The 20,042-nt window shown below is 29.5% G+C and overlaps 1 protein-coding gene and 1 pseudogene across 1 annotated transcript; both read left to right on the top strand.

Annotated features, from left to right (window-relative positions):
* The first annotated feature begins 3,367 nt into the window (after positions 1 to 3,367).
* LOC117910210 lies at positions 3,368 to 6,429 on the top strand (annotated as a pseudogene).
* Positions 6,430 to 7,615: 1,186 nt separating this feature from the next.
* Positions 7,616 to 8,248, top strand: LOC117910211. Its single transcript, XM_034824270.1, has 2 exons — positions 7,616 to 7,814; positions 7,944 to 8,248. Exons 1-2 carry the CDS (start codon positions 7,616 to 7,618, stop codon positions 8,246 to 8,248), a joined length of 504 nt encoding a protein of 167 aa, XP_034680161.1.
* The last annotated feature ends 11,794 nt before the right edge of the window (positions 8,249 to 20,042 follow it).

The following is a 20,042-nucleotide window of genomic DNA, read 5'->3' as shown; positions in this document are numbered from 1 at the left end:
ATTGATTGGTCTAGTAACGATTGATGTAACAAAGACCACCTTGATCCTATGTCAGTATAGTTAATGGACGAGATTGTTCGGATATACCCTAAGGACATGATAGCAAATTTTGAGCTCATAAGGTTAAGCACATTTATTTGATTACATATGCATGTGGCCCAGTGGGAGATTGTTAGATTAATTTTTGTAATTAATCTATAATTTGGGCCACACATGTAAATAATTAAAATGTGTGTGCTATCATTTAATTAAGCCTAAATATAGTGATCTAATTAATAATTGATTAATTGACTTAAGGGTATAATTGTCATGAGATTATTGTGTAGATACCATTAGATAATTATTATTTCTATGAGGGGCAGAAATATAATTGTGATAAAATTAAAACTGCCCTAGCAGTTTATAAATAGGGTTATGGTCCCCATTCTACCACTACGCATTCCAATTTCCGAAAATCCTCTCAGAGAGAAATTGAAACAGAATCTAGTGGCCAGAATTGGAAGACCATCTCAAAGGGTTTTCTTCCTATAAGTTTTCTTCTTCAATGGATTCAGGTATGTTTCCGCTATTATTTTTCTACTCATTTTTTAATCAGGAGATTCCAGTATAGATGAAATTAGGGTATTCATCTTGGTTGATTTTAACAAGAATATTCCAGTATATATGAAATTAGGGTATTCATCTTGGTTGGGTTATAACAAGAAATATTCCAGTATATATGAAATTGGGGTATTCACCCTTGGATGAGTTATAATAAGAAATATTCCAGTATATATGAAATTGGGGTATTCACCTTGGTTGAGTTTTAACAAGTATTTGATTTTATTCATAAATCTTTTAAGATTTGTACGTTTAATTTCATTCCATCCTATTTGGTGTGTCATTCATTTTTTTTCTCCTAGGAAATTCATGGTACTAAATAACTATTATAAAAAAAAATTATATATTGGTCGAATCATCCCATCTTAATCATTATTTTACCTTTCTATTCTTTCCTTTCTTTAATGTTGGGAGGAGGTTCATAGTCTTTTTGTTTTGTAAGAGCCAATGGAATCTGCAAGTTCACTTTTCCTCCCAAGTAGGGCAAACCCTTTCTTAAAGTCTGTTCATAGCTTGATTCACTTGCCGTCAGCTTGGAAGAAAAGGCAACAGAAAGTGTCAAAATCAGGTGTTGATATCGTGTTAGATCATAGATGAAACGAGAAGGCTAAGTTTTCTGAGTCACCCCCCACTACATCTAAGGTGAATGGACCATTTGCTTATCCATTTCCATATGTCTATGTCCAGCTTACCACCTTGACACACCAAAATGGAGAGAAGGCACGTCTTTTTCTACGTGAATCCACATCCCAATTCAATTAGGAGAGGAACAACGTGTCTCCATGGTGCTAAGGATAAGTCCATCTCCAAAACCCCACCACTTTCTAATTAGCATGTTTGAAATGTAGACAATATAAATGAGAATTAGAAATTAATGTCAAGTATATGAAAGCATTGATATTATTTATTGAAAAATGTCATAATATACCCAAATGCAATAAGAAAAATAGATAAGACAAAACTTACGTGTCTAATGGTGGCATCAATTGAAACTTTTTTATTTTTCACAAGATTATTCGTAGATTAATTATTAACATTTAAAAAATAACAACTCCCTAATTAAGAAAAGTTGGGAGTTGAAGTTTTTCTCTTAAACCCACATATGGACCTATTCCCGAGCAGGAGCAACAACCCAAATCATCGTAACATTAAAAAGGTCAAAAAATCAAATTTACCTTTAAAATTACATACTTATAACTCTTTGAACTTTTTTCTCCCTAAAACCCAATACATTTTTTTTTCTATTTGTCTTTACTTTTTTTTTCTTCATTGTAAAGCCCATGTTAATTGAAAGTCTTGTGTGTTAACCATAAAATAATAGTTTTCTAATTTTAGTCAAACTTAAAAAAATAATTTACCAAAGCATAAACTCTATAAATACTGTGTTTCCTAAAAATAAAAAATAAAAATAATTTGAATCAAATCTCAATAATTAATATCATTTCAGTTCATGAACAATGTGTTCGTTAAAATAAAAATAAAAATAAAAATTTATTATATGAAAATTAAATTTAAGTCTCATTAGGATTTTAATTCCTCTAAACTAGAATTATAGTTATAATTTAAAAAAAATAATGTTATTTTTATTGAATACAAAATCTTTTTTTAGATATTTTTTATGAAAAATAATATTTTTTTCATAAAAACTTTTCTAATAAAATTATCAAACAAATATCTGAAATCTATATTGAATTGAAAAAGAGCTTTTTGCAAGAGGTACAAACTCATATACCAACTTTATTTTCAAAGGGCAAAATCTAATAAAAAAGCAAATCCAAGTTGTATTTCAATGGCTAGTAATCCATCTTAAGAGACAATTAAGAATATTTTTTAATCAACTACTGTCATAGTCTCTGACACCTCGGTCTCATATTCAGCTGAATCAGCTCTAATCTTGAGGTTAAAATACCAACCCACCTATGACCTGGCAGACCAGGCTTAGCCATTTTAAATACTATAGATTATCTCTGTCCTAATAAATAAATATAAGACATGGGACAGAGTCTCCTTATAACTAATTTGAACTAAAATGACACCTCTAAGACGTACAAAGTTGGCTGAAAGGTCAAAAGTGAACCCGGTTTGGATTTGGCCCTGCCTTACCCAAAAGAGAAGAAAAAAGACCATAGAAGCTGTGGTTCTTGAATCATGACCAAGCCTCATGGGAATCCAGTCAGTAAAGGAAGTGTGAAAATGTTTTGGACCAAGGAATCATTTTGAGAATGCTTCAGGGGTTGGAAGAATTTGACCATAAAGATCTTGTTTTTGAAATACTAGAAAACTTCATCCACATTCCAAACACCTCATCATCCTTTGTCAAACTTCTCAATCCAATCCTCTTCAACCCAATGTGTGCATCATCACATACCCACAAAAATTAAGAAAGAAAATTTAAAAATATTAAAATATTTTCAAATTTTTAATCCTGAAATTTGGGGTCAAATATGGAAATTTTGATTTAAATCACTAAAAGTGTTTTTTGGAAGTACTTTGTTGAAGCAACTTCTAATAAAAGTAAACATTGTAGGCAAAGCTATAATAGAAGAGTATTTATTAATAAACTTACAATTTCTCCTTATTTTGTGGAAAATTATCAAGTTTATGCTATAATAGAATTAATAAATATTTTTTAAATCCTAAAATAAATTTTGCAAAATTGTAATAGTAGTTGACAAAAGTTATACATATAAAAAAATTCTGAAAAAGGGTTGGAGGCAAGTCCTGAAAAAAGAAGGAAGCTATAAATAGAGGTGATGGAGGGAGAGGGAGAGGGAGAGGGAGAGAGAGGCGTTGGGAAAAGATCAGAGCAGCAGCATTGAGAACAGAGGCAAAATGATAAGCCACCAACAGCATCATCACTCCACAAGCCATTGCCCAAGAGAATAATACTGGTGCGCCATGGCGAGAGCGCAGGGAATCTTGATGGCACCGCCTACACCACAACCCAGACCACCAAATTCCTCTAACCCACAAGGCTTGGTTCAGGCCAAGCAAGCCGGCGAGAGGATCCGCCAGATCGTCTCCGGGCTGTCCCGGGACTGGAAGGTTTACTTTTACGTGTCGCCTTATGAGCGGACGCGATCCACGCTGAGCGAAATCGGGAGGTCGTTTTCGAAGAAGAGGGTGATTGGAGTGAGGGAGGAGTGTAGGATTAGGGAGCAGGATTTTGGGAATTTCCAGGTGGAGGAGAGGATGAAGGTCGTCAAGGAGACAAGGTTGAGGTTTGGGAGGTTCTTTTATCGGTTTCCTGAGGGCGAATCGGCTGCCGATGTGTACGATCGCGTTTCCAGTAAGTGTTTTTCATCAATCTTGATGTTTCTTTTGTCGGGGTTGGTGTGTGATTTATTGGTTTTTTCTTCTCAAGCAAATTTGATCTGGGTTTTGCATTAAAAAAGCATGGAAAAGTACTTTTAAAATGCTATTTAGGGCAAATAGTATTCGTTTTTTCATTGTCTGAAGTAAAATTTGATCTGGGTTTTGCTTGGAAAATCCATAAAAAGTACTTTTGAAATGCTATTTAGGTTAAATTAGCTTGTGAAATCACCAGACGAAACGTGCATTGTGGACCAGTCAAATTTAATGAACTATGAGTAGTTTGGGGATTTATGGTTAAACTACAGCCAAGCCGTGGCCGCTTGGGACTTGATTTCGGGTAAAGAATAAAATAGAATCAAGCTTAGATCTTTGCTTTTATGAGCTACATTAAGCGACCCTTGAATTGACCTGAATTAGTTCGTGTGCCTATTGAGTTGTCTAGCAGTTTGATGAGGCTCAGCTCACGTGAATAATGAGCTTGGAGATGAAGTTGAGCTAAGAGTTGTCTAGCAGTTTTCTGAGGCTCAACTCTAATATCGGCAAGCAAGCTTGGAAATGAGGTTGAGCTAAGCCTGTTTGTGTTGGGATGAGTCTAGAAAAACCCTGTAATTGTTGTTAGATCTTACATCCTTATGTCGAGTTAGAAAATGGAAATAGGTGGAGAAAACAAAATATAAAGATTTAAAAAATACACTGATTATTGATTTACATAGTGACTTAACTCTTTGAATAAACCGTATGTCACAACTTAGTATGTTTTGCATCATATATAATTGGCTACCCGGATCTGGGAGTCCTAATGATTGAACTCCACTGACTGATTTGTATTCCAGAACATTGAGTCGAGGATGCCCTACTTGGCTTTTTTTCAATCACAGAACTTTTATGTCCATCCACTAGGTTTGAAGAAACATATGTAAAGCACTTCGCACTGAGAAGTTGCGTACCAGGAATGATTTTTATCTTCTCATAGCAGTTAGTATGTTTGGCTTTCTCTTGGAAGTAATGGGACAGTGATAGAGTTAGGCGTGTGGCCAGTGCTTTATATTTTGTGTTTTTATATTTTCATTTCTTTGGTGGGGGCTCAAGCTTTAATTTGGTGGGAGATGATGTTACCTTCCGTAGATGACGAAACTAAACTCAGAAGGCAACATCACATGTGGCACCCATTCCTCCAGTGAATATGTTCGTGAAGTATGCAGTGGGTGCTAAAGCCAGCATAACTTTTGGTTTAGATAAGTTCAATGGTTTGTTTTTCCAGCCACTTTATGAGAGGTTGCAAAACTTTTAACATTACCTAGTTTCACTGCAATAGTTTGCTTGTAATGGGCTTGCTGACATCATATTTTAAGGTCATGGAAAGCTATAAGCATAGTTGGTGTCAAGATGTGATGGCACTTCTGCCTGGAATGCAAACCTGTGTGGTGTCATGAAATTTTCTCTGCATTAGAATTCCTGTAATCATCAGGAAAAATGTAGTCACTCAATTTCACATCTTTAATTTTTTTTTCTTCCTTTTAAATTTTAGAATATACTAATTGTTTCCTCATATGTAGAATCAGAATGACACACCTACGATTGAGTCAAGAATCTGCTAGTTCTAAATGTGAAACTTACTGCTTCTGCCAGACTACCTGCTTTATTCGTTGTCTTTTAAAACCTGTGCACTGTTCCTCCCCATTTCAAGTTGTTTTTTTTCACTTTTTTTTCTTCCTTCTTTTTTAAAAAAAAAATATTTATTTATTCTAAAGTGGTGAAAGGAAAATCGAAAAAGCATATACTCTGCATCAAATGCTGGGATGCTGCCTTGTCATGGATTGTACTAGGGAAATTGTTGTGTTTTTCATTTGGAAAAAAGGGATAATTTTTTCCTAGAAAGTAGGAACCATAAGAGAGAGCATCTTCCTGCATTTTATTGCAGATAGGGTAAGGTTGGTGTTATTTTGGTTTCACTGTTCCTACCATTGAAATTATTATATTTATGAGCCCAACCTAAACTGCAGGTTTTCTTGAATCACTATGGAGAGACATAGATATGAACAGGCTTCATAATGAACCCTCAAGTGACCTAAATTTCATCATTGTAACGCACGGGCTAACCTCACGAGTATTCCTCATGAAGTGGTTCAAGTGGACAGTCGAGCAATTTGAGGGCCTAAATAATCTTGGGAACTGTGAATTTCAAGTGATGCAGTTAGGAAATGGTGGTGAATATAGCTTGGCAATCCACCACACAGAAGAAGAGATGATAAAATGGGGACTCTCCCATGAAATGATAGCTGACCAAAAATGGCGGGCACATGCTCACAGAGGTGATTGGAATGAAAAGTGTTCCTGGTATCTTGATTCTTTCTTTGAAAATCTACAAGAGTCGGATAGCAGTGATGAAGAAGAGAACGATGAACTAAATGGTCCAATTCCTTTGTATAAATGTGCATAGACTACCCAGAGTTTGGTTATGATTCTTTGTATTCATTATCTGACATGACCTGCCGGCAGTATGCAAACTGGAGATGGGAAATTTAATAAATATTGGATTTGATTTGGAAGCATCCCTTGAAAATATACCTTTTGGGTTTAGTTTAGAACAGTACATGTAAATACTGGACAGAAACAGTAGGTCTTGTAAGTTATAACCAGCATTGATCTGATAATTTTGATGGTGTCAAAAAGTGCATTGAAACTAAATTTATGGATTAATGTAAACTCTTTCTATATTGCTTCACTGTTGTCTCCTCTTTGGCAATTATATCTGCTGTTAAAATCAATTCAATTGCCTTTTTATGTTGAGCTTTTTGAAGAACCTTAAGAGTATCAGGAAAGGATGAACAGAAAAATCAAAAGGCTGATCAATGAGACTTTGCATGCATTACTGGTACTGAACTTCGGCCTCTTTGGAATGCTGGAATTGGGAATAAGCATGGAAAATCCATTTCATTTCCAGTTCCTTACTAAATAAGAACTACTTATTAGAATTGGAAATAAGAATAAAAATTTATTCTATAAAAATCAAAACTTACTTTTTCTAGGATAATGGATTGGAGAGGGCATGGAGCTCCAGTCGATGAATGCAAATCAAAGTCATCAAAGCTACTCTCAACAAACACAAGCAATTATTAAAGCAAAAGCCATCCTTAAAAGAATTGGTTCATTCCTAAAGTCCAGCCAAATCTCTCTTTATATATCCTTGTCTCTCTCTGCAACTCAAATCCCAAAACTTCATTACTCTTTCTTGGGAAATGGGTCTCTTTGTTTCCTTGGAAAACATACTAAAGATTGATTTCTGTTCAAATTTTTCATAGTATATGTTATCCTTCCAATAAATGAAATTAAAGTGTGCCAATGATTTGAGTTGTAGTCACATTCTGATAGCCTGACGCTAATCTCCAAATGATTTTTCACCTTTGGGGGTGCTCTTAAGCCTTAATCTTTCTTGGGTGAATGTCAGAATCTTCAGTATGGTGATTTGAGCTGGAGTCGGATTCTAATACGTTAACCCATATCTTCAGATTAGTGTTCTTCATTTTGCTATCATATGAAAGTTGGGCACCCTTCAAATGATATCAAACTGTCACAATAAATTCTGAATGTTTGATAGATATCTTCAACTGTGTATCTGATATCTGTTCTTGGGTGTTCTCCATTTTCTCAATCAGACCAGAATTTGGGTCGGGTAGGGGATTGCTTCTCCTGGAAGTAGATGGCTCGTCCCTCATACCACAGGTTATTCAACCAAAGAATTCTGAAATTGGTGATGGTTTTGGTGGGCTTTTGTTTGGCTTGTTGCATTTTAGGACCACCATTATACTGGCACTTCAAGGGGAGTTCGAGAGCTCAAACTTCATGTGGTTCATGTGATTGTGGCTGTGATTCAGATACCACCTTCTCCATTACTCTAGGTGAGAATCACTGCTTTTATATAGTCGTGTGTGTCCATTTTCTATGAAAATTTGCTTTGATTCTGAGGTTTAAGTTCTCTCTCTTTGTTGAAGCTCAGTTTATTTTCATTATATTACCATTATGTGTAGATTGTGGCGATCATGACCCAGACATGAAAGAAGAAATGAAGAAGGGGAGATTGGCTTTACTAGCAGAGGAGCTACGTCTCCAGAAAAATGTAACTGATGACCGCCTGGAACGCACCAAGGAACTAACAACGGAAGTTAGGAAAGCCTCTTCACAGTACAGAAAGGAAGTAGAAAAATGCAGCATAGGAATAGAAACATGCGAAGAAGCGAGGGAGAAAGCTGAAGCAGCCCTAGTGGATGAACTTAAGCTTTCAGCGTTGTGGGAGGAGCGAGCTCGTGAACTAGGATGGAGCCATGGCATATAGACATGGTTGTTGCCATTTATTCTTGCAATTCTCTTTCTGTGAATGTAATTGGGAATGATATCATGGTTTGAACTTGGTCTTTATTCCCTTTGAGATATTCTCTGTGCTGCATTTGACTTGAAGGGAAAAGATATACTTGAATGCTCTTTCTTCCTTTTACTTGTTGAGTATGGTGACAGCAAGGTCGGTTAGGTTGATTTTTGGAAGAAAACAAAAATTGATCGAACCGACGACATAATTGGTTTATGTATAGCAAAAACCGAACCAACCATATTTTCATGAAACCCAAACCAAACCTTTAAAGATCAGTTCGGTTCGGTCTTTTCTGAATAGGTTTTGACCCAACATCAATACTCTTGTTGGGCTTTTGGCCCAATTGAAGTTTTAAGTTGATATGTTTTATTTTGAACCCAAATGCTTATCAATTTAGGTTTGCGTTGAAGGATGTTTTCATCAAAACACCACAGTCCACCATAGTAAGCCCAAAGCCTAAAGCCTATTTTTAATTTAAACCCAATGCCAATAATAATATTTTGTTATATATTATTCATTGTAACACGACAGTGTTTTAAACAAAGGGTTAATTTCATTGAAACCTCTTGAAGTTTGATGTAAATACACTCAACCACCATTGATTTCAAATTTCGTCAATTAACATTCCTATAAATTTATTTTGTTTACCAAATAAATTTTTTAAAGAAATAATTTCAAATATAAATTTGAGAAATTTGTCAACACTATTGAGCCTTAAAATATGAATATTTCTCATTTTTTGTATTTATACCTTGAATTGTAAGTTTTCGTTTCCTATTCTTCCTCATATCTTTATAGTCTTCCTTTCATGACTTATAATATTTATAAAAATATTTTTAATAAATTTATTTATTTTATAAGAAAAACTAATATTACAATGTCATATCAACATAGAAAATGGTTTATATAATATTTTTTATAAAAAAAAAATATATTAATTAAAAATTTGGGACACTACCCAATAATCCCCACCTTGGATCAAATTTCATCAAGTCCGTCTTTCATCTTCCTTTGATATACGTTTTTTGTATCTCATTCTAATGAGAGAATAATTGATTTCACCTTCAATCAAAATTTTTTATATAATTGCCTTTTTTTCATTTTAGCTTTTCCAGAAATCTTGATTTGGTCTTTCATACCATTTATTGGGGGCCAAATAATAGTTATTGAGGAACAACTCAATGAAGTGGAGAATAGTTAATTAATACCTATGAGAGCATTGAATATTTCACCACTATAGGTTTAAAATTCTTTCACAATAATTACAACCCAGCAAAGAATGACAGTACTAATACAAGAATGTCTAAGTAAGATGCACCACCACCACCACCACGACGGTGAAAAAAATTCCTCCTAAAGAAAGTAAAAAACCATGGAGAAGATATCTTTAATTTCAATAAAATAAGAATACAACTTGCTACTAGTTTCTATACACCGGAGACTAATGAAAATATATCAATGAGATGAAAATCCATCATTCAATAACAAAGCCAAAACTTGACTTTATTTGTTTGATTTTACAGCTTACGTAGGGATGCTCACGTTTTTTAGCTGATCCATCTCTTTTTGGTAATGGATTGATTCTTGAATCTTGCTTGGTTTTGACAAGTATTAAGTGGTTCTTTAGGGATTTCATTAGATATACATAACCAAAACAAAAAGAGAGTGAAAAGATTATATATATTATAAGAGTTGTGATGAAAAATTTAAGAAATAACCTCTACATGTAAAATTGAAGTAATCACCTTTAAGATATGGAGGTATTGAGCTTAGAAGATGGTCAACACACGGGTCCACCCCACCCATTTGGGCAGGTAGTAAATTTGCTATAACCGATATCTCCCAGTAGGAGGCCTTTGCCAAAAGAGTACCAAGGCAACACTGCCTAATCAAATCCTTTGTCATAATGGCTCCGAGGGCCACTCGAGTCTAAATTTGTCCAACAGCTCGCCTAGTTGATGGACATGTTGCTAGAAGAGTACCAAACCAACGCCACTTGATCAAGCCTTCCCTGGGCGCTGAGAGCTCACCCTTGTCAATCCTAGAAAAACTTTGCATACAATTGCTGAGAAGAAGTTATCAGGATACCTGACAACCCTAGGTGGCGTAGATACCAAGGGTTAAGAGGAACCTCATCTTGTCATATCAGCAGATGGTGTCAGGGAAGTCAACCATGGCCCGTGTGGCGTAGGCTTGTTTAGCCAATCATAAACGTCACATAGTTTCCAACGTTTGACTCCATACATGCCACTCTCCTAGAAGAAAGTTGGTTCATTCAAACAATTAGGAGTTGGCTTGGGGAGCTTATAAAGGAAAATGGAGAACAAGGAAAATGGGAGAGCTGGTTTGGGGTGGCCAAGGCACGCATTAATAGAGGAAGTGATGCTTAGAAGTCGGTGTGGGTCCTAAGTAGTCATTGAATCATCGCATCTAGGAGGGTCGTACACGAACAAGACCTTCCCTTCACATCTTGATTTGCTTCATGGAACCCTAAAATTATGCATTCAGAAATAAGAAAGTTTGTGCCATCTGGGTCATGTTACTTCCCCTTTCTTTCCTTTTTTTGTTTGCCACTAAAATGATAGGTGAGGGAAGAGGCCCAAAAATTGGGCCGTTCAAGTGAGTCAAAAAGAAAAGAAAAAAAAAAGGGGAAGGGCCTTCACCGGCTTAACTAAAGGGCATTTTCGGGCACAATGAGAAATGTATTATTATAATGGAGTTTTGGGTCAAAATGGTCCATTTATTAAAAAAAAAAAAAAAATTAATCATTTTTTAAAACTTATGTTCAAATTGGTCTTTTTGGTACCACGTAGGGGCCATGTAATTAAAAAATATTTTTAAAAATCATTTTAGTTAAAGTCTCAGTTGATAATTGAGACTTCATTTTTTAATTAAAACTACAATTGCCAATTGATACTTCATTTTTGAACTAAAGTCGTAGTTATCAACTGAGGTTTTAGTTAATTTTTTTTTAAAAAATTAATTAAAATGATTAAATTACAATTTATTATTGAAATTTAAAAATATACTTAAATAATAAATTATTTATATTTAAACTTAAGAATCTAGTATTACTTCAACAAACATAAATTGATAAATAGAAGATATTATAAATGAATATTTTATTTATTAATAAATTAATAATATTAAAATAATAAACTTATATAACATATAAATAATATATAAAATTGTATAATTTATTAATTTAACATATTTAATTTGTTATTTTTAAGATATTAATTTATTTGTATTGTGACAAATTTATCTTTATTGAAATAATATTACACCTTTAAGCCACAGTTGCTAATTGAGATTTCAATTATAATTAAATATCTTAAATTAATAAATTATACAATTTTATATATTATTTATATGTTATATAAGTTTATTATTTTAAGATTATTAATTTATTAATAAATAAAATATTCATTTATAATATCTTCTATTTATCCATTTATGTTTGTTGAAGTAATACTAGATTCTTAAGTTTAAATATTTATAATTTATTATTTAAATATAATTTTTAAATTTCAATCATAAATTATAATTTAATAATTTTTAAATTTAAAAAAAAAAAACTAAAATCCCAATTGACAACTAAGGTTTTAGTTAAAAAATGAAACCTCAATTGTTAATTAAGGTTTTAATTTAAAAATAAAGTCTCAATTGTCAATTGAGGTTTTAACTAAAATGATGAAAAATATATATTTTTTAATGATATATACGACGTTTATGTGGTACCAAAGAGGTCAATTTGAACCTAAGTTTAAAAAAATGGTTATATATATATATATATTTTTTTTTTTAATAAATGGGCTATTTGGACCCAAAACACATTATAATGCATGAAAGAGAGATTTTTATTCTTTCAATATATTTTTGCTTTAGTAGCAGATAATGGAATCATGGATCGTGATCATGTTTTAGGAAAAGTTTGTGCCATCTTTGTCGTGTTCCTCCCTCTTTCTCTCTTTCTCATTTTTTTGTTTGCCACTAAAATGGTAGGTGAGGTGGAGGCCTAAAAATGGTGCCGTTCAAGTGAGTCAAAAAGAAAGGAAAAGAAAAGGGCTTTAATTGGCACAATGGAGAGGACACTATTATAATGCATGAAAGAGATACCTTTTTTTTGTCTTTGAGTTCCATTTTTTTCTTTTGTTTCATAATGCTGCATATTTACATAATTCTCCCAGTTTAATTTTGCTTGAGTGACAGACAATGGAATCACGGATCGTGATCATGCTTTTGAAAAAGGTTGCGCCATCGTTGTGTTCCTGCCCCTCTTTCTTTCTCTTTTTTTGTTTGGTCACTTTTTCATCAGAATGATTGAAAAGCCAGCTAATAATGTAACGGGAGAATTGTGTTTTAGGCCCGGTTAGGCCCAAAAATTAATAAAAGATCATCCAAACACCTATAATTGATTGTAAGGATATAAGGTTGGAATAGACAAAAATACCCCTTTGTACTTACCCCCATCATTTTGTCTTTATACCACCACTCTTTACATGCTCATCCATAAAATTCTCCTTTATTTAATCATTTTTTTATTTTTTATTATTTTTTAAACTCCTTTAAAAATAATTGAAAAATCAACATTATTTTCTATTTTTAAATTATAAATAAATAAAAATTATATTAATGATTCAAAAATTATTTTGGAACATACTTTTGAAAAAATATTAATTTAAATGAATAAAAATTATTTTTACATTTTACAAGTAAATAATTTAATGATTAAAACATTATTTAAAATAAATATATTTACTATTTTTTTTCTTTTATACTAAAAAGTATTTTAAAGTTTATTTTTTTATTATTATAAAATAAAAAGTTTAAAGTTTTTTTTTTAATCTTTTTCTTTCCATAGTTTAATAATTTTTTGAACATAGACTTTTGTAATAAGTTATATGAATGTTCCAAATTTGTTTATTAAGGAATTTTTTTAATGATTTGAATTAATTGAAAATTTATTGAAATGAGAAAAAGAAAAAGAGAGAAAGAGGATAGATGAATAAATTAATTATATTAATAAAATATGCTTAATCTATTTATGATTTAAATCAATTTATTAAATTATATTAAGTTATTATAATATATATATATATATATATATATATATATATATACTCCAAACTAATCTAAATTTATATTGGTTTACTTGTAACTTTTCTAAAGATTCAAAGCATCACTCTAATTTATTCTTAAAGAAATAGACCTCTCAACTAATCCAAAGACTTGTTTGGGAGGTAGGAGCCATAATCTATACTCTCAACTATCTATATTTATATTGGTTTACTGGTAACTTTTGCTAAATTTCAAAGCATCACTCTAATTTATTCTTAAAGAAATAGACCTCTCAACTAATCCAAAGACTTGTTTGGAAGGTGGGAGCCATACAGAAACAAGATTTGTGTATTATATATGAAATATAAAGTCTTCTTTTTATAATATAATCTTCAACTAAGTCTTTTATTATATTTATTTAAATTAGTATAATAAGTACGCATGGGGTTTATTTTCAGGAGTTTTAAAAGAGTGGATGATGTCATCACTGTATTGATTTCCAGCTAATTATAATGTTGAAATAAAAAAGTTGATGAAATAATTTTTCATTAGTTTAATTTTGAATAAAATATTTTTGGATTTAAAATTATTTTAATATTTATCCAATCCACGTCAGTACTGTCTTCTCTTTCTATATATATATATATATATATATATATATATATATATATATATATATATATATATATATATATATATATAAGAAATGGACCTCTGAACTAATCCACATGACTTATTTGGGAGCTGGGAGCCATACAGATGAGTTTTTTTATGCAATATTATATGAAATATAAAGTCATTTTTTATAATATAATCTTCAACCAAGTCTTTTATTATATTTATTTGAAATAGTTTTGACGTGCATGCCGAGTCTCATCAAAGTATTGATTTCCAGGTAGTGTTAAAATAAAAAAATTAAAAAAAATGACATGATAAAAACTTTTCATTAGTTTGATTTTTAATATAGCTATTAAAAATCAATTACGACTTTAGTTAAAAAATAAAGCATCAATTATCAATTAAGGTTTTAGTTTAAAAATAAAGTTTCAATTATTATCAATTGAGATTTTAACTAAAATGATGAAAAAAATATATTTTATAATGATATGACACTTACGTGGCATCAAAGAGGTCAATTTGTACCTAAGTTTCAAAAAATGGTTAGATTTTTTTTTTTTTAATAAATGGGCTATTTGGACGCAAAACACATTATAATGCATGAAAGAGATATTTTTATTCTTTCAATATATTTTTGCTTTAGTAGCAAATAATGGAATCATGGATCGTGATCATGTTTTTGGAAAAGTTTGCGCCATCTTTGTCGTGTTCCTCCCTCTTTCTCTCTTTCTCATTTTTTTGTTTGCCACTAAAATGGTAGGTGAGGTGGAGGCCTAAAAATGGTGCCGTTCAAGTGAGTCAAAAAGAAAGGAAAAGAAAAGGGCTTTAATTGGCACAATGGAGAGGACACTATTATAATGCATGAAAGAGATACTTTTTTTTTGTCTTTGAGCTCCATTTTTTTCTTTTGTTTCATAATGCTGCATATTTACATAATTCTCCCAGTTTAATTTTGCTTGAGTGGCAGACAATGGAATCACGGATCGTGATCATGCTTTTGAAAAAGGTTGCGCCATCGTCGTGTTCCTGCCCCTCTTTCTTTCTCTTTTTTTGTTTGGTCACTTTTTCGTTAGAATGATTGAAAAGCCAACTAATAATGTAACAAGCTTTTCTGTTTAGAGTAGACAGTAGAGTCAACAATAATAATTACTTGCACTCATGAAGGAATCTAAGGCTGAATATACTTGCTTTGCTTGAAAATACAAGCATCATAGGCTGTGGTGTTTTCTAAACAACCGCCTCATCAAAACCTTAGAGCATGTTTTCAATGGTTTTAAAAAAGAGTTTTAACTATTTTTCACACTCAAAAATATATTTAATAATTTATGATAAAAAAAAAAACCATAAGGAAAAGAAAAGGGCTTTAATTGGCACAATGGAGAGGACACTATTATAATGCATGAAAGAGATACTTTTTTTTGTCTTTGAGTTCCATTTTTCTCTTTTGTTTCATAATGCTGCATACTTACATAATTCTCCCAGTTTAATTTTGCTTGAGTGGCAGACAATGGAATCACGGATCATGATCATGCTTTTGAAAAAGGTTACGCCATCGTCGTATTCCTGCCCCTCTTTCTTTCTCTTTTTTTGTTTGGTCACTTTTTCGTCAGAATGATTGAAAAGTCAGCTAATAATGTAACAAGCTTTTCTGTTTAGAGTAGACAGTAGGGTCAACAATAATAATTACTTGCACTCATGAAGGAATCTAAGGCTGAATATACTTGCTTTGCCTGAAAATACAAGCATCATAGGCTATGGTGTTTTCTAAACAACCGCCTCATCAAAACCTTAGAGCATGTTTTCAATGGTTTTAAAAAAGAGTTTTAACTATTTTTCACACTCAAAAATATATTTAATAATTTATGATAAAAAAAAGACCATTTTTTTTAGAATTTATTCTTGAAATAAGGTATTTTTTAAACATACTTGTACTACATAAATATAGAATAGTGAAAGGAAAACCATACTAATGAGGCTTAGGAATGATGAAAAACATCCTCCACAAATTTAAAAAACGATACATTAAAATTTTGGAGAGATCTCAAATTACACTTAGAATTGATTGAAATCATACAATTACTTTTTAGCCCCGATATTGTTTTTCCTACTTTTAATATTTCATCCAATCTTTTCCCAAAAAAAAAAAAAAATCAAATTTACAATAAAAATTTAATAATATAATTTTCAATTACTAATTAACAATAAATACTTATATTATTTATAAAAAAAAAATTCCACTCCAAATAGTTATGACATTGTTTTAAAAGACTGATTACATTCGTACCCTCTACTTTTTCTAATTTTTAAATTTTTTGACACTTCTAATAGCATCAATATTGTTTAGATATACTAATCATCCTTGTAAATGATGGAAGTTAGGCACAAAAAAATTTTAAATTAAAAACACAAAAATGTCCTCACATTTTTGTACCATTCCCACGTTCTTGGCAGTTGGCACTCTCCAAAATTCTCAATTTTTTTTCACTTCCAAAAAATGCTTTCAATATTTAATCCAATCTCCTATATAAAAAAATTTAAATTGCAATAATAATACCATTTTTAATTCATAATTGATTTATTATAATTCTGATTTTTAATAATAAATACTCATTTTAATTTAATTATAAATGATTTTTTTTCACTAGGTCTTAGTATTAAAACCTTATATCATAAAATAAGTGGCAAATTATTATTTTTACAAAATTTTAAATATTTTACAATTTTTATAAAATAAATTGTTCAATAATATAATTGGTGGTTGGAAAGATAATTTAAATATAAAGTGTATGAGATTACCTCCTTTTAAAGATATGGTCATTGACAATAATGAAAATATTAGTAATCATCGATATATTAATAATTCGATTTTACGGATACATCGAAGATATATTGATCGATATTTTGGAAAAAAATTCGATAAGCTTAAAATTTATCAAAACTAATGGAAATGTAAGAAAAAACTTTATAAAAATATAATTAGAAATATAATAAACATTTTAAAGTTGTTTTTTTTGAATAATTTAATATGTGTATTTGATAATAATATTATATATGTATGAATAAAAAATATAAATATAAATTTTATAAGTAAATATTCATTATTAAATTACATCGTATATTATCCGATAATAATATTATAATTTTTTATTATAATAAGTCTAATTTTAAAATATATTTAATATTAAAATTATGATACATTTAATTTAATTGTATTAAATGGTATAAAATAAATGATGATATAGATTTTATTTTTTAATATTTAATTAATATATTAATAATATTTAAAACACTATAAATAAAATTATTATGATAATTTTTATAATTAATTGAATAACAAATTTTCATTTAATTATAAAATAATTATAATTAATTTATTGTTTAAAATATTGTTTTAATATTTTGTTTATATGATAATTTTTAATACATATATATAGAAGGGGTGAGTTTGCCCCCGTGGTGGCAAGGTTTATGCCAAACCTTTGTTTTTCGATCCTGTTTCATTTCGACGACCATCGAAATCCAATATCCCCGGTAGAAATTTTCATCCATCGCCATCGATTGGCAACTTGAAGTATTTGTTTTTTTGAAGTTTTTATTCTTCTAAACCTTACACGTGGCTTATTTGTATTGGGTAAAAAATAAAGGTATGGTCACCGAAGCCACAAAATGATTATGCTTTCTACTTTTCAACGCGACAGTACCTTTATTATTAGACTTTTGCGGTCTGACAAGGATGAGAGTTTGACAACAGGATTAGTGGTCATGAGTTGACTGTCCACAACCCAATGCATTCTTACCCTCTCTACACCTAAAGCCATAACACTCTACTTGGTTTTGTATTGTAGGCGGTTCTTGTGTAATCCTGTCGTACCAACTCTCTGCCCTTCACATTCAAATTTTGAACCAAAATGGGACATTAAAAAAAAAAAAAATCCATAAAATAAAACCAGTTTTCAAAATAATGCTTCATATCCCGTAAATTGTCATATCATAAAACCGTAATAATAATGCTTCATCTATGCTTATGCCACGTAAATTATCATATCATAAAATCGTAATTAATGACTACCATCTTATTTTTTTAAACGGTCAAAAATCATATTCAACAACTATGACTTTAATTTTAAAATTATGTTATTTTATTTAAAATATTTAATTTTAATTTTTTAAAATAAAAATACTATATTATTTTAATTTTACATTTATTAAAAATATGTAAATAATTAATAAACTTATCTCATTATTTTAAAAATAATAATATATAAAATTAAATAATTAATATTTTTAATTTGATATAAAAATATTTTTATTTTATTTTATTAAAATAATTGGTATTTATTTAATATAAATATAATTAATTATAAATATATTATTAATGGGTATATTTTGTGACTTTGATAAAACTACTAAAAATTATTAGTAGACTTTTTCTAATTCATTTCATTAATTAATTTTAAGATATATCTTGATGGCATATATTTCGTGTGTATAAATAATAGTATTTTTTTTTTACCTAAAATTATAAAAATATGCTTTAAAATAATAATAAAAAAATAAAACTTATGAATATACTATTATTTCAATAAAAATAAATTTGTCAAAATATAAATAAATTAATATCTTAAAAATACAATAAATTAAATATTTTAAATTGATAAATTATAGAATTTTATAGCTTATTTATATGTTATATAACTTTATTATTTTAAGATTATTAATTTATTTAATAAATAAAATATTTATTTATTATTATATTTATCAATATATTTTTATTAAAGTAATACTGAGTCTTTAAGTTTAAATATATAAAAATTTTATTATTAACGTATATATTTTTAATTTCAATAATAATTTGTAATTTAATATTTTTAATTAAATTTTAAAGTAAAAAAAAATAACTAAAACCTCAATTTACAATTGAGATTTCAGTTAAAAAATAAAATATCAATTATTAATTGTGGTTTCAGTTTATAAATTAAGTTCAATTACCAATTAAGACTTTATTTTATAAATGAAGCTTCAGTTATCGACTTCAACTTGAATTTTGATTTTGATTTTGATTTTTTATTTTTATGATATGACTAAAGGTTTAATTTGTAATTAAAATTTTGTAAAGGGCTTATACGGTGAATTTTATATATATATATATATATATATAAAAGAGTTATTTTGCCCTCAAACTCCAATACTTCCCTTCTCCCCCATTAGCATAACAATTAGATAAAAAAAACCTATAGTCCAACTCAATCAAATCAGTAGTTGAATAAAGTTTTATTCTTTTTCTAATTTTTTATAATTATTGTGTGAAAAGTCATGCATAATAAAACTTCTTTAAATATGCACAACAATAACTAATTTTTTTTAATAAATTTGATATGAATTAATAAAATTAAGTAGAGTAAATTTCATTTACTCTTCTGTATTCTTCTGTGGACAGTTCAACTTTTCCTATCTCTCTCTGTTTTGTTACTTTGTCGACAAGAGAGCTAATAATTCACCATAGTTTCAGTTTTGAGCAGAGTGTAGGACCCACGGTAATAATGCATTTGAAGAATAGTAAATACAAGGCTGAAGATATTTTCTTTGGTTGAAAATACAAGAAAGGCAAGCCCGTTGTGCTTTCTAAACAACCGCCTCATCAGCATGTTTTGAACTGTTTATAAAACCATTCAGAAAATTTTAAAAAATATATTGAAAATATTTCATATTTGACATTTGTTAAATAAAAAATTATCAAATTATCATATGGGTGATTCAAGCATAGGCTCATCTATTTTGATAAGTGTTCATAAGGATTCAAAATACAAAAAATCAAAAATACCTTAATAATATTATTAAAATTATTATTATTATCATCAATAACCTATCAAATAAGAATAATATTAATACATATAAATAATATAATAATTAATTATAAATTATTGTTTCATTAAGTATTATTTTAAAAATATTATAAATAACTTATCCAAAATAATAATAATAATAATATATAATATGATAATTTCACAAATAATTGTTTCATTCTAATAATTCAAAATATAAAGTTATTATACTTTTTATTATATAGATTTCATAATTTTTG

The sequence above is a fragment of the Vitis riparia genome, unplaced genomic scaffold (assembly GCF_004353265.1).
Source record: "Vitis riparia cultivar Riparia Gloire de Montpellier isolate 1030 unplaced genomic scaffold, EGFV_Vit.rip_1.0 scaffold650_pilon_pilon, whole genome shotgun sequence".
NCBI classification, from domain to species: Eukaryota; Viridiplantae; Streptophyta; class Magnoliopsida; order Vitales; family Vitaceae; genus Vitis; species Vitis riparia.
Note: the sequence above shows the minus strand (reverse complement) of the source record. Positions and strands in the feature narration are given on the sequence as shown.

Excerpts from the sequence above, each read along its gene's own strand:
- LOC117910211 (XM_034824270.1), top strand. The coding sequence starts at position 7,616 with ATGGCTCGTCCCTCATACCACAGGTTATTCAACCAAAGAATTCTGAAA. Across the intron at positions 7,815-7,943 it reads CACCTTCTCCATTACTCTAG|ATTGTGGCGATCATGACCCA; the intron begins GTGAGAATCACT and ends CATTATGTGTAG.